The following is a 23,473-nucleotide window of genomic DNA, read 5'->3' on the forward strand; positions in this document are numbered from 1 at the left end:
GTGTTGAACTCCTTTTGCCAAACAGAGGCCTGCCCTCTTACAGATGCTGGGCTTGAGATGCCAGAGGCTTAGCCGTGCTCGGAGTCCCTTGAAGACCTAGGAGGAAATTCACTGAGAAATGGGAATTTAGGTAAGACACAGAGAACTTCCTCATGGTAAGAACTGTTAGATGCTGGCTGGTATGGGACGGGGACGGTGGTGAGCAGCATGGGGACATTCTTAACAACAACCGGCTGTATTCTGTCGTGCCCAGTGGATGGTGCCCCTCGGCCTTAATCATTTCCCATCTTCTGTTCAACTCTTGCCTCACAACCCGAATCATGCTTTTCCACCCCAGACACTGAGAAAGCCCAGCCCTCTCTCCGGGAGACTCACGGGGCAGCTTGGAGGCCTGTTCTGGTCGACTGCTACCTTGGGTGGTCGGTTACTGTCAGAGCCTCAGTGGACCTTCACCTGGGGGAGCACCAGGCTGGCCACCCCCTCCCAGCACCTCCCAAGAAGCCTGCTGTGTGCAGGAGCTGATGCCTCATGGCATTGTTCGTAGGCAGGCTCAGAACTAACTCATGGTAAACAGAGAAATTCAAGCAAAGGGGCCCAGGGAATGTGAGGTACTTGGCCTTTGAGGGTGGCTTTCCTGCACCCCTCATGGGTTATTAAGAGACCCCGCTCATGCCTCTGTATGTTGGTCCTTGTTTTAGACCCTGACCTTGATCCCCTGATAGAGGAGAAACCAGACCCCTTCTTCTGGCCCAGTCTGTACCTCTTCCTCCCCTCCCCCGCCTGCTTCTCCACAATGAGCTCGCCCTTCCCTCCAAGCAGCTTTTCTGTACCATCTCCTTTGCCAGCAGACAACCTAACAAAGAGCCTCAATAAGGCCACAGGCGGCAGACAGCTTATCGAGATGAACCCCTTTGCTCTGCGTCCTGGCTGTCACCTCAGTGCTGCTTTGTCATCACAGAAGGCAAAACAAAACAGCTGTGTATGCACACACTCATTCACACCTTCACACACACTCATGGACACCTGAGCACACACACAGTCATGCACACCTGAGCACACACCCTCACGCATATGTGCACACACACCCTCACGGACGCCTGTGCACACACACACTCATGCACACCCGCACACACACTCATACACGCCTGCACATACACACTCATGGACACCTGTGCACACACATGTGGACACCTGTGCACACACACACATGCACAACTGCACGTGCACACACACTCATGGACACCTGTGCACACACAGTCATGCACACTTGTGCACACACACAGTCATGCACACCTGCACAAGTACACACTCACACACACCTGAGCACATCCAGAGAAATTATTCCTATCAGGGGCCATACTCCCGAGGAGTCAGAAACTCTGTTCCCCCCTAGCTCTTATGTCTACACTGTCCTTCCTCCTCTGCCTGGATAATCCAGCCCGCAGACTGGGGGGAGGAAGGACCCCTTTCCTAACACACGCTGAGGAGTCTGCAGGTGCGCAGTGAATCCCTGGACCACAGAGTGCCATTGCCCGAAGGAGACCAGAGATCTCAGTCACTCTACCTCCTCATTCTATAGGCCCGAACGCAAGGCCCAGGGCTGTCAGTTAATTAACCAGTTATTAGCTAGTTTAGCGTTTTTCAACTGGTGTGTTGCAAGATTTTTAGAACATACAATACCTGACTATTTAGTCAGGGGCACTGACCTCTTTTCTCATAGCTTATCAAATAAAAATGACAACAGTCAACACAACAATAGCTGTCCCGTGTGAATGAATCAAAATCACACCTTTTTTTTTTTTTTTGGTCAGATCAGCAAAAAACACATGTTTTTGGTGTGCTGCAGAATTTTAGTAGTTAGTTTATGTTTCAGTACTTAGTTTATGCCAAGAGATGAAACAGGTTGAAATCGCTGAGCTGGTTCATGAGCAGCAGAGTCTGACTGGGCCCTGGGGCCCAGGCGCGGCTCGTCCCCAGCCCGCACTCAGCTCTGGCTGGGCAGGGCTCCTGGACCCGCTCACAGAGTCGGAACCTGGGCAAACCAAGCACAGAAAGCTGCTGTACGTTTTCTGTGATAACCACAGAGCAGCCCAAAGAAAGGCCATAGATCAGAGGAGGTCAAGTCCCTGGAGTAACCAGGGAAACTTCACAGCGGAGGTCACGCTCAGGTGGAACTCTCCCGACAGCATTCCAGCCTCAGGGAAGGACGCACTTTCTGGGGCTGACAAGTGGGAAGTGCGTTTAGGGGTGGGTGGGAGCGGTTAGCTTGAAGGACCAGATGAGATGGCTGTGACATCTGTGTAGGCGAGAGGGGACTTCTCAGGGGCAGAGTATGCTCTCTCCTCCTGGGACAGCAGCCCGGGCCCTCACTGCTGTGTGGCCCAGCAGAGCAGACAGAGGAGGGTGCAGGAGCGTCCTGTCAGGAGTGTCCTGAGTAAAGGGGGTTTCTCCACCCCCAGTTCTGATGGTGAAATCAGGGGGGATGGACTGGATACCCCTGGCATTGCCGACATTGCCACACTATCTGCCATCTGCTCGTCAGGCCAGGTTTAAGAACGGCAAGGGTCATTTAGGGGTCAGCGCCCCGGCCAGGCTCCTTCTTGGCTTAGCTTCCTTTGCTTTGGATGGGACCCTGGCCATCTCTTGGAACACGGTTCTCCACTGCCAGGTCCTGCCTGGTCAGTAGAGAGGCCGCTGAGATCTTGAACACCCCAGGGCACCACAGCCCACCTGCCCACTGCAGTTTGCTCCACTCAACACCTGGACCAGTGGTCACCGAGGCTCAGTGGCCTCTGCTGACCGTGCGACCTTGGCTGTGAGGCTCCGGCTCATTGTGAGGACAGCTGGCCGGTGATCCCCCCTGAGCCCCTCCAATTACCCTCCTGAAATAAACGGTCCTTTGAGAGAAGGACTCCGTTTGCCTTCTCCCCAGACAGTACGGGAGATCCCCCATGTCTCTGAACGGGAGACAGCCCCAGCTCCCAGGGGCGGCTCTGCGGCTGGGTCCTGACCCTCTTTCCCCGAAGGGAAGGGAGAGGGGCAGAGGCTGCGAAGGGGCGGCGGCGGGGGGCGGGGAGAGCCCGGAGGCGCGGGAAGGAAGATGGAGGTGCGTGGTAGAGCAGCGTTTCTCCTCGCTGGAGTTGGGAGCGATTAATCCACAGGCCTTTTTTTTTCCACTGAAATGTGAGCGTTTCAAGGGAGACGCGGTCCTCCCGGCCCGCCGCGAGCGCCTCTGCTGTGTGTGTGCGCCTGTGTGCGCGCGCCTTGCCTGTGTGTGCTCCTGTCGCTGTCATCACAGATGTACCCCCAGCTGTCACTCCATTGCTCCGTCTCTGTGCTCGCGCGTGCTCTCTCCTCCTCTCCCCTTCCTTCCCCTCTCCTCTCTCTCTCCCTCTGTCCCTCCCTCTTTCCCTCGCAGTTTGTTATTGACCCAGCAGCCCCGTCCCCTTGGCAGCCGCGCAGGCATTTCTTCTCCCGAGCTGTTTGCTGCGTGCCAGGTCCCCGCTCCCGGTAGACAGGGACTCAGTGCCCCTGTGCTCTGCTTGGCTGTGTTTTCTGGATTTCTCCAGGAATCCCAGGAGGGGCTCCCTGGACGGTTCACAGCTACTTGATTTAAGAAGCTCGAGGTCAGGTGAGTGCTGAGCCTGGAGGGAAGGAATAGAGGATTCCTGGGGACAGGGTGGCGGGCATGGGGCTGTGGGTCCCATCTTTGCTGGGTCTCTGCCCTGCACAGAGAGATCCCTGCTGTCTCCTGCCTGGGGGCAATTGCTGGGCTGGGGAAGTGCTCAGGACATCTGGGCAGCCCACAAATATAGGACGCGGGGAGCTCTGACCTCACAGTCCTGGGGACATGAGCAAGGATTCTGCTGGGGTGGGGGAAGCTAGGGAAGGATGGGGGGGCAGGGCAGTGCCAGTGCCAGATGACAGGCCTATGTGGCACAGAAACCAGTCCCTGCGGCACGGGGACAGCCAGCCAAGAGCCCTGTGCCATCTGCATGCCCAGCTCAGCAGACAGCCTGAGGAACTTGGGTTCTGTGGGAAAGAAGGTGCTGGTGACTGGGCTGGCACAGAGCACGGTGGCTCAGGGTGGGGGTGGCAGTCTGGAGCACTGTGCTGTCTGAGGCTTGGTAATTGACCTCATGGTCCTGGCCTTTTTACAGGATGCCCTCAGGGTGGGGTTGTGGCCTTCAGGCAGCTGTCCTTGGACAAGGCTGCCGAGGAACACTCCCCTGGCTGGACATGGGTTCTCACAGCTGTGGGGGAGCCACCCTGGTGGGGGCGTGACTGGGAGTGGATGGGGCAGAAGAGCCTCGCAGCTCTTCCTTGGAGAGCCCCAGGCCCTGCTCCTCGCTGGCGGCCAAGGCTTAGTGGGGGTTGTGGACTCAGCTAGGGGGAGCGGGTGGTCTGCAGCCAGGCCATGCCTACCTGGCTTCCCCACCCAGTGGGGCATGGGCGCCCCGAGTGGGAGCAGGACAGCAGCTCTCAGCAGTCCCGAGGCCCATTCTGACAATGCAGAGAGGGGGTCTGACTGGGCGTCCTGACCTCCCACTCAATTCCAGGTCAGCTGCTTTGTCTTCGCCCTGAGCTGTGCAGTCTGTTTCCGGGGGTGATGGTGCTGAGGTTGGCTCCTGGCTGTCAGGACATGTTGGGCATCACCTCTCTGTGACTCAGATTGACACTCTGCAGCTTAGATAACTACATCAGCTGGGGGAGGGGAGGGAAGCTGAGCACGTGGAGCTGGGCGGGGGAAGTCCGGCCTGGAGGGAAACCCACAGCAGCTTCCTGCTCTTCCCACCCCACCTCCCCACTGGCACAGTCCCTGGTGCTGCCTAAGACGGAGACCAGGAAAGCCAGCCGGGGGTGGCAGGAGAAGGAGGGAGGTTTTTAAAGCAACCGATCTGGTTTCTTTGGGGTTTGGCTGGAAGCTGTGTCTGGGGCCCGGAAAAGCAAACCCTGTCCCAATTCCTAGGCATCAAAGCTGGGGTGGGGAGCTGCTTTGGGCTGAGTGGGCAGCATGCCGAGGGTACAGGGAGTTTATGTAACGGAGGGGTACCTGGGGCGCTCTGGGCTGGGAGAAAAGGAGTTTAAGCAGAGGCAGCCTCTCCCCTGTCAGAGCTTCCCTCCCAACTCCCCGGTCAGGCCCCTCTGCCCCTGCCAGCCCGCCCGAGCCCAGGTCCAGGGCCTCAGTGAGCAGTGCGTAGCTCCTTCACGAGGAGTGACTTGGGGCTTTTCTGTTCTGCTTCCCAGAGGGTCTGTCTGGGATTGGGAGCCTTTGACGAGAAAAGCAGGTGCAGGGAGCCAGGGGTGAGACAGGGGAATGCATTTTAAAATGAACCAGAAGGGTTTGTCTGTTCCAAGTACAAATATAGAGATTTTTAAAAGCCTGCTTCCGCGCTGCCTGGGCAGCATGTGTTCGGGCATGGCCGGCAGGGCAAATTCGAGAACGTTTCCTGAAAGGGCCTGGCCGGCCAGGTGGGAGGCAGCAGGTGGGGAGCCCAGCACTGTGTGGTCCTTGCCACACAGGGCTCAGCGTGGGACAGCCCTCCATCCAGGTCCCTCTTGCCCTCTGGGAGGGTGGGGAGGACAGGGTCCTTGCAGCCCTGAGAAGTGGCTCCAACCTTGGCCCCGCCTCTCACTAGCCGGTGGCCTTCACCCCTCTGCAGAGCAAAGGAGATGCAGAGGGGGCTGCCAAGGGCCTTTCCCTGCCAGGTTCAGGGGTCTGGTGCTCAGGGGACCCGAGTCTAGGAGCTTGACCAAGGGGAGATACCAGGGAGGGAGTGCACCGCAGGGCCAGCACACTGCCTCGGGTCAGGGACCCGGGGCGGTGCACAGTGGGCATTTACCGGCTGTGTGGTTCGGACACTTGAGTTGGGGGGTGGCCGTGCAGAAGCCAGAGGAAGGGCGTGGATACCAGGCCTGTGGTGGGTTTCGTGGTGGTTTCTAGCTGAGTCTCAGCCCACCCCACTTGGAGGATTGACCTCCACCTGTAGGAGAGATGGCTGGGGCAGAGGCACGAGGCGGTCAGGGCTCCAGCCCTCCTAACGTGAGTGTGCGGGGAATGAGAGCAGGACAGGCTGCTCCGTGTGGGGGCCTAGGCCTGGTGACCCCGGGAAAGCAGATCCCACCCCCAGTCTAGGGGAGGCCACGCCCACTCAGCCGGCAGGAGCATTCTGCGCTTACTGCTGCCTCCCGTCCATCACCACCTTCCGCCCGCATCCCTGGAGCTCCCAGCCCACCCTCCTGGCCTCAGCGCCCAGCCCTCCCCAGGAGGGTTTCTAGAAAGCCCCCTCCACTCCTGCGGCCAGATCTTGGCCCCCTGGAGCTTTCCCTGCAGTGTCTGCGCTATTTCTGGACAGAGGGGCGGGGGGTGGGCTGGCTGGCATCTCAGTCCAGCAGGGCACAGACTCCGTCTGGTCGGTGGGAGGGGTAAGAACACTGTCTCTGTGGGAGCGAGTGAGTTCACGCCAGTTGACTGGGAGGAACTGCACCCGTGAAAGGTCGAAGCTCCCCCTCCCGCCCTCTCCTTCCTGGGTCCGGGACCCCGTGCGCAAGCAGGTCAGGACGAGCGGACCTGGACGCCTACGAAGGCAGCTGAGTTAGGAGCTTTGTCACTGGACTGCTCTGGCTAAAGCTGCGTTCTCCCCAATCTGAGGGAAGTGACTTAGTTTCCCTGCCTCAGTTTCCCCCTCTGTGAAATGATGTTAATTATAATACTAACCCCAGAGAGTTGCTATGAGGACTAAGAACATTATACACAGGCATTTGCAGCTATGATGATGGCGTCTCCCCAGACAGAAGCTTCTGGAAGGAGGCACTAATATCAGTACCCTCCCTCTGCCCAGGTCACTGTCACTCCAGGGCTGGTGCCTGGCTCCCAGAGACTGACCAGCATGGCCTCCTGGGAGGCGCCAGGTTCTGCTGGGAGAGAAGTGATCTAGCCCAGTTGTCGCAAACTGAAATATATACAAAGTGTCTGATCTTGTCAAAATGCTGATTCTGACTTGGCTGGCCTGGGGTGGGGCCTGAGATTCACATTCCTAAGAAGTTTCTAGGTGACCCATCTGCCGGTCCATGGACCACACTTGGAGTAGCAGGGGTTGGAACACATAACCCTGTGTTTCTGGTTCTCAGGGAGTTCCCCACTGGACCGTTCTTTAGCTCATCAGCCCTGCCCTGCATTCCTGGGCCTCCCAGAGAAGCCCAGCGAAGGAGGCCCCCCCTCTCTGGTGTCTCTGTCTCTGGGGCTGAGACAAAAAGTCCCACGAGGAGTGGAAGCAGGTCCAGCATCCAGAGCTACAAGGCTGTGGGACTTGCAGACAGGAGTTCTTTCTGGCAGGACCCCCTGACTCTTCCACTCCCATTCTCCATCCCGGGTGGGGCCTGTCCTCCTGGAAGGCGTCCGTTCTTCCAGCGGCTGGCCAGAGCCTGCTGCAGGGCTGTGCTCCGAGCCTCCTCATGTAGGTCACCCCCTTCCTAAAGGGGCTGGAAACGTCTGGAGGTGGGAAGGAGTCCTTTGGTTGGAGGTGTGCTGATGGGCAGAGGGCCCAGGAGCTAGAAATTGCTGGGCTCAAGCCCGTATATCCTTAAGGGTTGCTTCTCTGATGCCCAAGGAGGCAGGGTCAGCTCCCCAGGGAACACAGGTGCCCCTCATGGACCTGGGCACCTTGTTCCCATCACATTTCTCTAGAAATATGAGGGTCAACAGTGTCCTGCCACCTTGTAAGACACCGCCCGTGGGTCTGCATTGTGGAGACCTGGCTGCCGTGCTTTGCATGGTGACATCATTCTGGGGATGGGGCAGCAGGACCTGCACTCGAGGCCACCACCTCCACTGAGTGGTGCTGGCTGGTGAGCCCCTGGGCTCCCTTCTGGGAGGACACTGAGACCAGGGAAGGGTAGACGAGGTGGAAAAGGGCGTCTACTTGAAAGGAGAGAAGAGGAGGCTGAGGTGGAAATGGGGCCTGGGCTTGGGTGAGAGGGGTTCTCCACCACCTGCTTCCTGCAGGAAGCTGGATGGAGTGAGAGCAGAAGGTGGGATTGGGTCCCCATTCCCGTGTGGATCTGAGCAGAGAGCATGTCCTGGGGTAGGGACTGCCCTATAGGCTTGGCTTCAGACCTTGCTTCTGGCTGGAGGTGTCCCTGTACGTCTGTCTGCGGGGGGGCTTTCGGGAGCCGCCTGAGTGCTGATGGGAGGAGGAGCGCTGGAGGGCTGCCAACGGGGCCCGTGTGCACGCGTGTGAGCGCGTGTGAGCACGTGCCTAGCTGCGTGGCTCTCTGTGGGTGTGTGTTTGTACCACGTGCTGTGTTGGGAGCTGCAAGCACGTGTGTGGGAGCCTGTGTGCACCCCACATTAGTGTCTCCCACAGGAGCCATGCCTGGTGACACTCCCCAGGGAGTGGACGAGCAGCCAGGCTCAGAAGCCTGCAACTCCATCTCTGACCTGCCGTGTGACCTTGGGCAAGTTGGTCATTGCCTTCGTGCCTCGGGTGGCCGCTCACCTGCTCAATATTGTGGGTGCTGTGAGCATTCGCTAAGAGGGATCTTGCTGGAGTAAGAGATTGTTCTGAGGGTCAGGGCCTGAGGGACAGAGAGGGAGGACACTGCGGCCCGTGATGGTCGGTGACAGCTGTGTGTGGGCACGCCCGCAGTGGGCACGCCCCGCAGTGAGCTCCACGGGATGGCCCGCGGGCCTGCGCAGGCTCGGAGCGCGGCCTGTGCTCAGCAGTAGGGAAGCAGGCCCAGGTGTGCGGCTGGGGGACAGGAAAGAGATGTCCCACGGGCCGGCTGCAAGCTTGGCGTCCTCACATCTGCCAGGGGCTCGAGTCCAAGCTGGGCACATTCACCCGAATTCTCTTCTGGGGTAATTTTTGTGCTAGAGTAATTGTTAACTCTCCTCTCTCTATTAGATTGATTCTCACAGAAATTCCACCCATTGACTGTGACTGTCATCACTTTTAGAGCTAAGATCACTGAGGCCCAGAGAATCTGTGCTCTTGGTTTAAGTTATACGGCTAGGGAATGACCTGACAAGGATTTGAACCCAGAGCCCTGCCTGACCTGGGCGTCGGAGCCAGGAGCCTGCAGGGGCCCTGAGAGCAGCTGGGGAACACGGGACCTACCTGGGCATCTACCCCCGCCTCCCTCTAGGGCCTTGGGATCCACCCAGGAGGCAGTGCGGGGACCGGGCTGCTCCCCACACCCCACATCTGTGCCCAGGTGTTGAGACCCTCTGGCAGCCCCTGCAAGGCCTCAGAGCCCGGAGTCCTCCTGACCAGGCAGGGAAGGGGAGGAAAGACAGAACCAAGAGGCGGCAGGGCCCTCCCCTCCTGAGCAGCCTGCCCTCGCTGGGAGCACGGAGGAAGGCCCCGTGGGGCTGCTGGTCCTAAGCGGGTTCCCCCACCCTCCAGGAGACAGCTGCCACCAGGGTGATGGGGTGAGGGAGAGACAGCACGCGCTGCAGCAGAACCCTGGATGCCTGAGGGAAACCCTGCTTCCCCGTCTTGGAGCTGAACATGCCAGCTTCCCGGCAGCTCCTTCCCCCTCCGCAGCTGCCTGCTTAACGCGGCGCCGCTTCTGGGCTCCCGGAATTAGCCAGGCCTGTGGGAGTGGGAAAGGGCTGCAACCAGGACTCACCCAGGGCTGAACTTTCTTAGCAACCAAGAGAGGTCGGCCTCCGGAGCCCGCGGCGGGGCGGGGCTTGGGCAGGAGTGCCTTGGGGGCGGGGGGGCTGGGCTGCTGGCACTGTCCCCACCCATTCCCACCTCTCTCTGCCAGCCGGAGCAGCACCTCCACAGTCCCCTCTCCACCCCTGATGGGCTGGGGGAGCAGGCTCGGCTGAGGGCCCTCGGCCATAACCGGAAGGAAGTGGGCCCACAGGGGTCCTGTGTCCTGCTCACGAGTCAGCTGGGTTGGGGCAGGGCAGGTCCTTGAGACCCTGGGAAGGGTAAGTCCTCTTGCTGTCCCCTCTGGAAGAGACCTGCTTCCTGACTCCCTGGCCTGCCCCTTCGGTTCGCGATCTCACCGTCTCCTCGTGTCCCTGTCCCCTGCTCCACAGTGCTGCAGCGTGCACCCCTGAGCCACCGAGTCCTGTGGCAGCCAGCGTGGAGAAGTGGGGGGAGCAGGGCCACCCAGCAGCAGGAGCAGGGCCGGGCCGCACACCGGACCCAGTGGCAGAACCTGCGGAGGACCTGCTCTCTGCCTCCTCGGGGGCCATGGTAAGAGCGGCAGTGGGGCTGTGAGCAGTGTGGCCCGTGGCCTCCCTCTGCACCTCGCAGAGATGTCCCTCAACGTCCCCACGTGTGCATGGAAAGGCCCAGACACAGAGGAGGCCAAATGGCTCTGAAAGCATTTCAGAGACCAACACACCAGAGAGGGAACAAGAAGAGGCTGAGGGTGGGGACACTGGGGAGACTGAGGGCAATTCCTGAATCCCACAGCCCAGAGCTCAGCACCGTGTGTCAGACTGAGGGCTCCTGGGTCCCCGGAGCCCCCCACGCCACCCCCAGCACCCCAGGGAGGTTGAAGTCTTCCTAGTTTCTCTGCCCCTCGGTCCTCTCCCTCCGCTCACCCAGGGAACCATAGCTGGGAACAGGAGAGGGAATGACAGGAGTGTAAAGAGACACCGGGGCCCTCTCCCTAACCCCGGGCTGGCTGGGCTTGAACCTCAAATGCCTGTTTCCACCCATCGCCTTCTCTTTCTTTCTCAGGACTGACAGGTAGCGCGTACCAGGGGCTCCGCTGTCCCCAGAGGTGCAGGGCTGGGAGAGCTGCGGCATCCACCATGCTGGCCCTGGGCCACGGCCCCCAGCAGAGGACCAGGCTGGCCCTGCAGTGGAGGCAGATCTCCTGTGAGTGCAGTGGGATGGGGTGGGGGCGGGGTGGAGTGAGCTTGGCCTGCAATGCTGCACTCTGGGACTGCAGGGAGGTCACTGGGGCTGCAGGGAGGTCACTGGGGCTGCCGGGGGGTCACTGGGGCTGCAGGGAGGTCACTGGGGCTGCAGGGGGGTCACTGGGGCTGCAGGGAGGTCACTGGGGCTGCAGGGAGGTCACTGGGGATGCAGGAGGGTCACTGGGGCTGCAGGGAGGTCACTGGGGCTGCAGGGAGGTCACTGGGGATGCAGGAGGGTCACTGGGGCTGCAGGGAGGTCACTGGGGCTGCAGGAGGGTCACTGGGGCTGCAGGGCGGTCACTGGGGATGCAGGAGGGTCACTGGGACTGCAGGGAGGTCACTGGGGCTGCAGGGAGGTCACTGGGGCTGCAGGGCGGTCACTGGGGCTGCAGGAGGGTCACTGGGGCTGCAGGGAGGTCACTGGGGCTGCAGAAGGGTCACCGGGGCTGCAGGAAGGTTACTGGGGCTGCAGGAAGGTCACTGGGACTGCAGGGAGGTTACTGGGGCTGCAGGAGGGTCACTGAGACTGCAGGAGGGTTACTGGGGCTGCAGGAAGGTCACTGGGACTGCAGGAGGTAGAAGCTCTTCCCAGGAGGCCCAAGGTCTGGCTCTGGGAAGCCAGGGTTACCCTCTATATATGGCCATGCTTCTGGCACCTGTGACAGCTAAAGACACAGTCCCTGCTGAGAGCCTCAGTGGTTAGATCAGCAGCTGGAGGCCGTGACAGGCGGTTCTGTCTCCCCAGGTCCCTGGTCCTGAACCAGGAAGTCTGCCTCCACCCCAGTGGTCTAAGCAGGTGCGGCCCTGTTGCTCTAATGTGAGTCTCCCGCTTGTGTCACCTGCTGGGTGAACGTGGAGACCTCTCTTACACCTCAGTCTTCCCAACCCTGAAATGGGGGGGACATAGAGGGCTCTTGGGATGTGGTGCTGGAAGGAACCTTCAGGACCAGGTCCAGCGCCTCCTGGGTAGGAGGAAATAGGTCCTCCATTTCCCACAAGGAAACTGACAGAGTTGTCAGGGTGAGAGAAGCCCTGAGGATTCTCTTCACGGGCAGTCAAGGGCCTAGGGCAGCGAGGACGGGTTTGCCCAAAGCTGCGTGGTAAGAGGGAAGTGATGGCCCCAGGGACGTCCTCCGCCTGGCTGCTCCCCTGGCACAGTCCGCTGTCGGGCAGCCGCCTAGCGCCTAGCGCCAGCCGCCTGAATTATTCAGCACGCGGGAGTGGCCGATCCCCGGGCCACCGGATCCCCTTTCAGCCTCGTTCTGGAGTCACTCAACACCTCGCCACACGGGATTATGTTTCTTGTTACTAGGACTTCTCTGCTCTGCATTTCGTGGGGGTGGGGAATAGTGGCTTCTGGGTATGTGGAGCCTTTTGAGAGGGAAGCTGGATGGGTTGAATTGTTTTCTCAGGCAAGTGAAGCCCGGAGAAGGTTGATCATTAAATGGCATGGTGGGGGGCAGGCTGACCTGGCAGCAGGTGGGCTCAGGGGCGAGGTAGCCCCAGGTGCCCACGTGGCCAGGAAGGGTCTCCAGCCAGCTTCCACGGCCATGCCTGTGCTCATTTCCCCTCGAGAACAGAGAGGCTCAGGTGTCGGCCTTGCAGTGTCTCTGCTGTCATCGATCCTCCAGGCCGGGGAGGGACACAGCCCATTCCGCTCCCACTCTGCCCTTTGGAACACCAGACAACCAGACCCAGACCCAAGATCATCCCATCCGGGCACCCAGGCTGGAGGCTGCTGCTTCTCTGGGTGGGGCCGGCTGGGCCATGAGCTGGGTCTGGACATCTCCATCCCTCCTCCGGCTGGGCCTGTCCTCGGGGCGGCTGGAGGCTGACTTGGTGTGGCCGAGCTAGCCTGAACCCATCCCCGTTCTCCTTCACAGTGAGCAGGCTTCTCTGACTTTCAGGACAGTGGAGGGTTTTTCTCAGTCACTCTTCGAAGGGCTGTTGGACAGCGGAATGAGTTGCCCTGTTGTGATTGTTCTCGGAGGTCCCCCAGCCCTTCCACAGGCTGGGCCCTGTGCTTGCTGCTCACAGGGGCCCTGGGCAGAATGTGGGGCCGTGACAGGAATGCTGTTAGTGGGTCCCTGCTGCAGGAATGCTGCCCTGCAGCCCGCAGGAGCAGCTCAGGCTGTGGGCCTGGGGGGCTCTAGAATGAGAATAAATACGGAATTTGTTCTAGGCCCCGTGATTTGCAGCGGCTCAGGCACAAGTGTTCGTCAGTGTGAAGTGGACTGTGCATCTGTCTTATCCTGGCCAATTGCACAGTGGCCTCTGGAGTGGACCCTGGGTGGGCTGGGCTCCTGGCTGGTCCTCACTCTAAGTTGCCGGCCCGTCTTGGATGTGGGACTCATGTGCATCTGACACCTTGGGGGGTTGTTGGGAAGGCTCGGGGGGCCCCTTTCTGCTCTCCCTGCCACGTGTGGCCTGCCTGAACCCAGTGCAGCTGCGTGTTGGGGGTGGGGCGGCAGAGGGGAAGGAAGCAGCAGTGTGGCCATTTTCTTCTGGAAAGAACCTTCTCCGGGCAGTGACTCTGGGAGAGGAACATGGGGCAGGTTTCTCGAACATCCTTGTGTCCCTCATTTTGTCAACATCTACGGTGTCCGTGGGGCCCGAGCTCCTGAGAAGATCAGCCGTGGGAGCCACGTGAGCCGAGCGTTTCTGTGGCCCAGCACTGCTTGTCCTCTGGGCCCAGGCCTGCACCCTGCAGGGCATCCTCCCCTGGCAGGGGTCCCTCTGCCAGGTGTGCTGAGAGCAGGGAGCCCCACTGACCCCGTGGGATGTCCATCAATATAGAAGCGTTTTGGGTTTATTAACTATCTTTCCACGTGGTCAGTAAGGGTTTGCGCATTGATTGTGACTTGGCCAAAGGAAAGAGAGGCAAGAGGTCTTTATGATATGAACTAGTAAGGAGGGAATAAAGGCAGGAGGAGGTAACTCCCACTTGTCACTTTCTTTCCACCTGTCTGTTCCCACCCCCACCCCAGGGATCACCTGCTGGGTCACCCTGTATGCTGTGGAGGCCCTCCCTGCCTGCCCTTTCTCCTGTAAGTGTGACCCCCGCAGCCTGGAGGTGGATTGCAGTGGCCTAGGCCTCACCATGGTGCCCCCGGACTTGCCCGCTGCCACCCGAACCCTCTTGCTCTTGAACAATAAGTTGAGTGTCCTGCCAAGCTGGGCATTTGCCAACCTGTCCAGCTTGCAGCGGCTGGACCTATCCAACAACTTCCTGGACCAGCTGCCCAGCTCCATTTTCGAGGACCTGACTAATCTGACGGAGCTGCAGCTGCGCAATAACAGCATCAGGACCCTGGACAGGGACCTGCTGCAGCACTCGCCCCTGCTGCGCCACCTGGACCTGTCCATCAATGGCCTGGCCCAGCTGCCCCCTGGCCTGTTTGACAGACTCCCTGCTCTGCGCTCCCTGTCACTGCGCTCCAACCGCCTGCAGAGCCTGGACCGGCTGACGTTTGAACCCCTGGCAAGTCTGCAGCTGCTGCAGGTTGGGGACAACCCCTGGGAGTGTGACTGTAACCTGCGTGATTTCAAGCACTGGATGGAGTGGTTCTCATACCGAGGTGAGCACAGCCAGCCCTGCCTGGGTGTGAGGAACTGGGAGGGTCCCTCCTGGCCCAACACATTTCCTGGAGGCGGGGCGCTGACTCAGGCTCAGGTCGGGAAGGCGGTGGCCCTGCCTCTTCACCAGCCACGCTGCAGGGTCCCAGCCTCACCTCCAAAGGTCAGCAGGGCAGAGGAGCCAGGGTGCTGCTCTCCATCCCCCCACTGCACCCCTTTCTTCTCTGTGTCCCCTTCCCACTCCCTGCTTTCCTCTTCTCTTTTTCTTTTAGATTGACTCGTGGTAACTTGATCTCACTTTTGCAGGTTTCATGAAAGAACTTAGACACAGTATAATTTTTCTCTGCATCCCAGTAGGGATGGCTCTGGGATTGCCGGGCTTGGTGGAAGGAGGAAAGAAAGCCACCCTTGTTTTTCTGAACACAGCAATCTCTTAATTATCCACAGTTTCCGGACAGTGGCGTGAAATTTAAATCCACAGATAAAACCAAATTTTTATTTTGATGATGATCTCAACTCTCTCCCCCAAGAAATTTGCTACCAAAGCCTTAATAAGAAGCCAAGTGGGTTTGGTTTTACTTTCTTTTTCTTCTCCCTCTCGTTAACCGAGAAAGTTCGATAATGAGCTATGAACTGACTAAATGAAATGGGAGAGGAAGACAAAGAAGTAAGCGTAGTGGCTAAAAGTGCCAGATCTGGGCTTGATCTGTGGCCCTGCCACTTACTAGCTGTGTGATCTTGAGAAAGTCAATCAGTTTCTGTGTCAGTATCCTCATCTGTAAAATGGGGTGAATAACATACCTATCTCACAGAATCACTGTGAGGGTTAACTAGGCAACACATGTAAAGACTCTTTAAAAGTGCTCAACATAGCCCTGGCCGGTTTGGTTCGGTGGTTAGAGCATTGACCCGCGGACCAAAGAGTAGCGGGTTCGATTCCGGTCAAGGGCACGTACCTCGGTTGCGGTTTGTCCCTGGCCCTGGTTGGGGTTGTGTGGGAGGCAACCGGTCAATGTTTCTCTCTCTCTCTCTCCCCCACTCTATCTGAAGAGAAATAGAAAAAATATCCTCCAGTGAGGATTAAACAAAAATTTTTAAGTGTTTAACATAAAGTAAGCCCTCAATAAAACATATTTGTTCATTTGCTAGTAGTAGTCATGATACTAAATGGACTTAATAAGCTACAGTTTGGTGCCCAGCACGAAGTAGAAGTTCAGTGAATATGTTGAATGAATGAGCCCATACCACAGCTCTGTGAAAGGGATGCTCCATTTCCCATCAGTCTCACCCTGTCATTTCATACCCAGCCACAATCTCAGTTATTTGCACGATATTCTCATGTGTTAGCTATTAAAAACATTTTACATACTGTAAAGTGCCATAAAAAGCCAGTCACTGTGATAACTGCTCCCATTTTTGTGGGTGGGGAAACGGTAAATACTTGCATAGCACCCAGTTTACAAGTATCTTTCATGTATGTTATCTTTTTAATCCTCACAGCTAGTTGAGAGAGCCTCCTTATTTTACAGCCAAGAAAGCTAAGACTCTTAAGCAATTAAATATATTAAATAATTTGTACAAGATGACATAGCCTGGATTCACCCTCAGGCCTTTGGAGTAGGAAGATGAGGTTGCCACCTGTCAACACCCAGCTCCTGCCTACAGAAAGGCTGCCTGGACACATCGCCTGGATTAAGACTCGCTGCGGCCGCCCGGGCGGTCAGCATCACAGGCTGGGGTGTGAGCTAGAGGCCAGGTCTTCAGGCCCCGACAAGGTGCTATCCTAGGGATCGTCCTTGCCTTTTCATCGTCATCAGGAATGAAACTCTCAGCACAAAAGGGCATGGAATGGGAATGCGTATTCTCAGAAGTTTCGATAGTAAAGTTGGTGTCAACCTTGCACTTGTTCCAAAAAAAAAAATAAATAAATAAATCCTGGGCTGTTTTCATCAGCATCCTGGGAAAAGAGTGACGTCTACTGTACCCAGCAGCTGGGCTGGGAGAGGGGACGGGCAGTGAGGGAGTGGCCGTGGCCAAGTCCTGCCCCAGGCGTCCGTGGCCTGCATCCGGGTTTCCCTGGCTGACCCTGACTTCCCAGGGCACTGTCCGTGGTCCTCAGCTGCCCTTTCTCTTGCCTCCCGCGCTCTGCATCTCCATCCTCCCGTGGTGCAGCGTCGTCGTGGTGCCCCTGTGTACCCATCACTGGCCCTCACCCCATTAGCACTGGCCCCTCCCCCTGGCCCCCGTGGATCTTCAGGATTCCCTCCCAAGATGCCTCTGCACCCAGAGATACTGAAGTTGGGGTGCTCACGGGGCCATTGGATTGCTCTACAGAGGAAAAGTAAAACATTCTTGCCCAACCCTTTTCCTCGGTACCCCGAGGAGGTAGTCTTAGGCAGCCAAAAGGCCCTGCATGGAAGAGCGGTGGCCTGGCAGTGTCTTGGTTTGTGTCCTTTTTGTGAGGGATGGGATACTGTGTGGGCACGGTGCCCCGGGTGAGCAGGCGGGGGCAAGGAGAGGAGCGGAGCTGCATCTGCAGGGCTCCTGGCCCTCTCTGTGCCCTGACGCCCCTTCCCTAGCACCCCCATGAGTCAGCATCGTCTCAGCCTGTGGGTCAGTTTGACTCTGGAGTGAGAAGGCGTGGCTGAAATGGTGGCTGTGTGCTTCTCTGTAAACGGGAACCTACAGTATCCATTGCACATGGCTTTCATGGGTGAGATGTCTGTGCCTCCCCGACCGTGGTACTCGGCTCAATGGATGCTCGTGTCCCTCCTCCCTTCCTCTCCTGTCCCTGGGTCCCAGGACTGACTGCATTACCGATAGGAACGAGAACTTCTGGGCCTTCCATTTCTGGGTCCTGGGGTTTGGGAGAGGGAGTCAGCTTCTGGATGCCTGGTCAGCCTCTCCTTTTTTCTTGCCCAATGCAGGGGGGCGCCTGGACCAGCTTGCCTGCACCCTACCCAAGGAGCTGAGGGGGAAGGACATGCGCGTGGTCCCTATGGAGATGTTCAACTACTGCTCCCAGCTGGAGGACGAGAATAGCTTGGCCGGAATGGACAGTCCTGGGCCACCCTGCACCAAGGCCAGCCCAGAACCTGCGAAGCCCAAGCCAGGGGCCGAGCCGGAGCCGGAGCCCAGTACAGCCTGCCCCCAGAAGCAGAGGTACCGGCCGGTGAGCGTGCGCCGGGCCATCGGCACGGTGATCATTGCCGGGGTCGTGTGTGGCATTGTCTGCATCATGATGGTGGTGGCTGCCGCCTACGGCTGCATCTATGCCTCCCTCATGGCCAAGTACCACCGGGAGCTCAAGAAGCGCCAACCCCTCATGGGGGACCCGGAGGGCGAGCATGAAGACCAGAAGCAGATCTCCTCTGTGGCATGAGAGCCCAGCCCCACCTGGCCCAGGTAGGAGGGGCAAGGAGAGCACATGGAGATGCTTCAGGAAGGCTGGCCCTTCTTTCTGTCACAGTCCCCACTCCAATTTACCAATTTACCCCCGGCCCTCTAGCAAACCAGCCACAGGGGGACTTCCAGTCTCTGTGGAAGCTGCCATTAGCAGAAGGCTCCTGCAGACGCCCCTCTCTGAGCCGTCAAGTCTCTGGAACATCCGGGGGTCTCCCTGAGCCTCTGGCCATAGGGAAGAAAGAATGTGTGTACAAGGGGAGGCTTCCGACCGAGCACTCCTGTTGCCCTTCCTGTCCTGGCTGTAGTCACAGCTTGGTGACTCTCCATACCTCTTGCTCAACCCCCCTCATCTGCATTTAGGGGCTGGGGAGGAAGTAATAGGAGGGCCAAGGGTCCATTTCTGTGACTCTCTTCTAAGCCAGGAAGATATTCTGAACCACCTTTCAGTGTGAAAGTTGAGTCTGGCTTTCAAGAGCTGGTACTAACGTGGTCACCCCAACACTGTCACCGGGGCTAGCACCTAGGAACATAACGCTGTGACTGTAACACACTGCCGTGGCTGAAGCCATTATGTCCCCCTATCTGCTAGAGGCCACACCGACCACACTGCTCCTGGATTCAGTAGTTCACTCTCACACGAACTCATAGCATCACCAGCGAAAACGCATCCACTGGAAAAACCCCACACATGCGCGCACACAGAAGCACATGGAGACGGAGGTCAGAGAACTCGGGGAGCAGAAGCGTGTGTCCCCTGGGATGTCTAACCCTCAGAACACAGAGCCTTTTGCTTGCTGACTGCAATCTTCTCAAGTCGACAGGGGGAGAAACCCAAACCGACAACACAGGATGCCTTTGAGATCCTCTAAAGTGGGCCAAGTGCATGAGCCTGCCTGTCACCATGGTAACCCTCTCACCTGTCCTGCTGGGTTTTCCAGGGACACCAGCCCGGAGGCCTTGGAGCTGCAGCGCCTACGGATGGCAGCCTCCAGAGAGCCCAGGGAGCCCAAGCGCATCGTCACTGCCAGCCCCTGGGACACCCACCCGCTCCACTCCTGCAGCCTGCAGTCCAGAAACCGTCGCTCTGCACCTCACACCCCTCCGTCCTCAGCACCTCTGGGCCATGCTCTGTGGGTGGTGGCATCTTGGGAAAGCAGGTGGCCTTTGCTGGAGCTCACCGCCTGCCAACATCTCCCGCACAGGGCCTGCCGCCCTCTGTTCAGGGCCTCCGGGGGTGGGGCTCCCTTTCCCACGGTCTGGTCCGCTCAGTCTGGCTCCCCAGAGTTTTTGTCACACCTGGACTGGGCTCCAAAGCAGAGCAGGGGCCAGGGGTCCTGCTTGTTCTTTGCCTGAACCTGCACCACAGGGGCAGAGACACCTGCTTGCAGGGCTGTGGGAGGGGCAGTGAGGAGAGGGCTGTGTGGGGTCCGGGGGTCACTGGTCTTTTCTCTAGCTCTGCCCACCTCATGAGTCTGCTCGGGTGAGTGTTAGGACTTCCTCTGCTGGACACTGCTTCTCCCATGACCCACAGAGGGGTGGAGGCATTGGGCTGGGCTCTGGCTCTAACACTGGCAGGGGTGCTCACTGGTGGCCCAGGAGGAGGTTGCCAGGACATCAAGGCCCAGGGTGTGAGGAAGGACAGGGCAGGACAGGGCAGCCCAGCTCACCTGGCGTTCCTCAACCCTTCTAGCTCATAGAAGGGCATAGTCGGGAGAGGGTTTGGGGAGGGGCAGAGTTGCCTTTGAGAAGGCCATTCTCCAGCAAAGGGGTGCCCAGGTGCCCCAGCAAGGCTGCTAAATGCCCTCCCTGGGGTGGGGGCACAGTCTTCCTTCCTTTGGTTTGCCAGCTGAAACCAGATTTAGGAATTTCCTAAGGGGAATGGGGGAGGGGTGGGCATTGTCAGTGGTGGTATCTTCATCTTGAGACAGAAGATTTTTAAAGGCAAAATTATATTTCTGGTTTGTTGTTTCAGAAGATCAATAAAGACTGTATTTTCCTATGTACTTCCTAGTTTCCTTGGGGGCAGGGGATGGGGTGCTGAGGGAGGGGCTCCTGGCCCCCGCCTCTCAGGCAGAGGTCTCCCCGAAGTCCAGAGCTCCGTAGACAGGCGGGAGCCTCCCTCCGTGGCCTCGCCGGGGTGCCACTGGGAGTGAAGGGCCGAGCTCGGGGTTCGAACGGGCCTGTCCCTGAGCACAGCAGGCTACGAGAGCCGCAGGCCGGTTCCCCTGGGCAGCAGCCCGGCACTGCTCCGGGCTCTGTGGGTGCCCATCCGCCCCGCCTGAGGGAACCCACCCTGCAGGAGGGCACGCCATCCGCCCAGAGGACCCCACTGTGTAATGGGAGGAGGGGGAGGGCGTCCTAAGAGCGTGAGGGGAGTTCTCTGCTGACTGGGTGGGTGAGGTTTGCTGACGTGAAGGAGGCCCCCGTTCCACCTGTTCCATCTTAACCTTCAAGACTGACTCCAGGGACAGGCAGATGACACTCTGTGCTTACACACAGGGTCTCTCCTTAGGGCTCAGCAGGCAGGGAATCAGGATTACGGACTGGAGGGCTGGGGGCGGGGGGGCGGTCAGGAGAGGAGGTGAGGAAGGATGTGAGGCCTCTGGGGTTGCTTGTTCACCCCAAGCCCGAGTGACCCTCCCCCAGCCTCAACTGGCCTCTGGCTGACTGAGCCTACTGCGCGATGTGGTTCGTTAGTCTTCAGAGACCACGAAGGAATTTTCTCCTTCCCAGCCTCCCTTGGGGTGATACTCAGCACAGGTTGAAAGGTCCCCATTTTTGGAGCTCAGCTGGACTCCTGGCAGAACTGGGCTGTTTCCCTTTCTAGGTGGTGATAACTGGGGGGTGTTGGCCCCCTGTAGCCCTAACAGCAGACCTGTGTGCCAAGGACAGGGCCCCTCACAAGGGTGGCACAAGTCTGGGCAGTGCATAATGCCATGCTAAGTGGGCACACGGCCTTCGGCCAGGCCCGTTCACATGTGGGCAGATCTGAGGAGAGGAGCCTCAGGCAGCTCCAGACGGGGCCCAGGACGCAAAGGCCTCTGCCTGGGGGGGTGAGGGGGCTCGTGTGTGCTGCAGGACATGTGCCGGGGACACACACCTGCAGATTGCGGGGCCAGCGTCATTCCGTTGTCACTATTTCCTGACGAGGGCTTGGAGGGCACGGAGAATTGAAAATAGATCCTGACTAAAAAGTTAGGTTTATAGGAATTTGGCAAGAATTGTTGATAAGTCCCCTGCTCAGAGATGAAAAGAATCCCTCCGCTTCATCCGCGGCTCTGTGGGAACCCTGGGCGCTGCGCGCACGTCTGCTGGGCCGCGGGGCCGGGCGCCCTCCGCACCTGCTCGGTGCACAGCACCCCTGCTCCCCCGGGGCTGGAGCTCACATGCGCACAGCGCGTCTCCCGAGGGATGAAGCTGCCTGCCCTGCCTTGAGCTGCAGGCTCCCACTGGCCCCAGGACCAGGGAGCCTGAGCCATGGGCCAGGGAGAGGAAATTAAAAGAGGACCCCCCCCCCAAATAACTGAAGTGTAAGGTCTCCAGTGCCTCATCCGTTTCCTGTCACATCCATGCACCCCACAGCGTCAGGGGGGTTGTCTGCAGTGCGTTAAGCCAGAGGCACCAGGACACAGTTTCTATGGCAACCCCTCACAGCTCCAAATCCGCCCTGAGTTAAAAATGATTTCAAATAATTGGAGAGTGCAGGATCGCACAGCCGGAAGCCTGGTCCTGGGTCCCTTCTCCTTCCCAGACTCTCGGGTGTGCCCACCGCTCGGAGGGAGCAGGACAGGCAGACTCAGCTGGGATCACGGAACAGTTTTTGTTTTGTTTTGTTTGTTTTTTTACAGAACAGTCTTTAGGGAGACAAGTTTGGGGTAAAAATTTGGCCTCGAAATGGGCTTGGAATTAGCCTTGGATTCAGAAAAAAAAAGGTGGCAGAGACAGCCCGGGTGCCTTCCAAATGTCTTGCTGAGCACCCTGAAGACTATCGTGATGCAGGTGTTTCCTGGCATGGGTGCTGAGCAACCTCAGACCAGGTCACTGTCCCCCACCTCGTATTCCAGGCGGAAAGTGGCCCAACAGCTTGACGCAAAATGGAGACAGCGTTGGACCATCTCAGCCTGATCCCCACCCTGCTCCTCTCTCCCCTTCGCCCGGACCAGCCTGCCCGCCCCGCCCCACTCCAGCTGCCCTGTCCTTCCACGTGGCTGAGGGGCCCCTGGGAAGCAGGGCAGGGGCCTGGTCCAGGGAGGCATGACGGCAGTGCTCCAGCACACACTGGATCCCACCACTTCTCCAAGCACAGCCGAACCCGAGACATGGAAGCCGAAACCAGGATGTAGAAGCTTCATCACACAGTCCTGGTAGCTCCCGGATAATGAGACAGAGATGCCTGGGGCCTTTTCAGGTTCTAAGAAACTACAGAGTCTCGGGAGCTTGTGAGGGTCATTGGGTGCTCTCTTCACATTTGAGGCAAATTGCAACACAGGAGGGTGAACCTGGGCCTTACAGAGAGGTGATCCGAGTTCAAATTCTAACTTCATTAATTATGAGCAAATAACTTTCCTGCGTCTCAGTTTCTTTATCTGTAAAATGGAGCCCAAAGTCTAGGCTTCACTGGATCAGCCTAAGGACTGAAGGAGCGTGGGAAGCAGATTCCCAGCTGCCTGGCACATGCTGAGCACACATGTTGAACTCCTACTCTAGGATCTGAGTCACAGCGCCGCTCTTTTCTGAGGGACTCCGCCCGAGGCGGTGGAAGGGGAATCTGCATGCCGAGGGATGGAAAGGAGGTCAGGGTTGCAGTCTCTGTCCTGTGTGAGCTTCAGCACATCTCTTAACCTCTCTGGGCTTCATTTTACTCACTTCATAAATTCTTTTCGATCTACGGTTTTACAAACGAAATGGCGTGGGAGGACTCCACTCCCCTCAGTCCCACATTTCACGGTGAAAAGGTACAGCCGAGGGCCGTGGCCCCTGCAGGCCATGGGCAGGGGCAGTGAGCCTTCTTCCTGACATGGACTCACAGCCTCCCAGCCTCAGCAGCAGAGGGCAGCTCCTACCTGCAGCGATGGCCGTCTTCTTGTCCACGGTCACGGCTACAGCTGTGCTCGCTGTGACCACCCCCGGCTCACCCGGACCTTCTGGGGAGACAGAAATCGCAAGTCACTGTCTCACAGCTGGGGAAGAGCAGTGGCTGGGGAGGTAAGAAGATGAGTATCAGTACCAGGCAAGGGTAGCCCTGGAATAACGGGGGGTCTTGGAGGAAGTTGTTGCTGTGTGGGCTGTTACCACCAACCCCTGGTCTCGGCGGAGGGCCCCTTTCTGTGCAGATCTGAACCTGCCAGAGAAATGTGTGTGGCCGTGGGCATGGCGCAATGTGGCGCTGTCAGTGTCACTGACCCTGTGAGTTAGCTCTGTCTCCGGGCAGCAAACCTGTCTGCTGGCTGCAGTCTCATTTGAAGTCGGGGATCCTGTTGTGACCGTCCTCCTGACACGTCCTACCCAGAACAGTTGTGTTCCACCAAATGACTTTTTCTAGCAGAAGGACAGGCTCTGTTCCAGGATTCGGTGGTTGCAGATCCTGGACTGTCCTTCATCAGT

At 58.5% G+C, this 23,473-nt stretch overlaps 2 protein-coding genes across 2 annotated transcripts in view; one reads left to right on the top strand and one right to left on the bottom strand.

Moving 5' to 3' along the window:
• CACNA2D4 (calcium voltage-gated channel auxiliary subunit alpha2delta 4) overlaps positions 1–23,473 on the bottom strand; it is a 116,008-nt gene that overhangs the window by 20,073 nt on the left and 72,462 nt on the right. The window contains 1 exon segment of the mRNA XM_036250900.1: positions 22,933–23,013. Within this exon segment, the coding sequence (XP_036106793.1) occupies positions 22,933–23,013 (81 nt within the window).
• On the top strand, positions 3,522–19,670 carry LRTM2 (leucine rich repeats and transmembrane domains 2). The gene is made up of 6 exons (XM_036250899.1): positions 3,522–3,631; positions 10,055–10,214; positions 10,707–10,847; positions 13,876–14,466; positions 17,392–17,869; positions 18,808–19,670. The coding sequence occupies exons 3-5, from the start codon at positions 10,781–10,783 to the stop codon at positions 17,844–17,846; spliced, it is 1,113 nt and encodes a 370-aa protein (XP_036106792.1). The 5' UTR covers positions 3,522–3,631; positions 10,055–10,214; positions 10,707–10,780; the 3' UTR covers positions 17,847–17,869; positions 18,808–19,670.

This window comes from Molossus molossus, unplaced genomic scaffold (genome assembly GCF_014108415.1).
Source record: "Molossus molossus isolate mMolMol1 unplaced genomic scaffold, mMolMol1.p scaffold_m16_p_10, whole genome shotgun sequence".
Taxonomy (NCBI): Eukaryota; Metazoa; Chordata; class Mammalia; order Chiroptera; family Molossidae; genus Molossus; species Molossus molossus.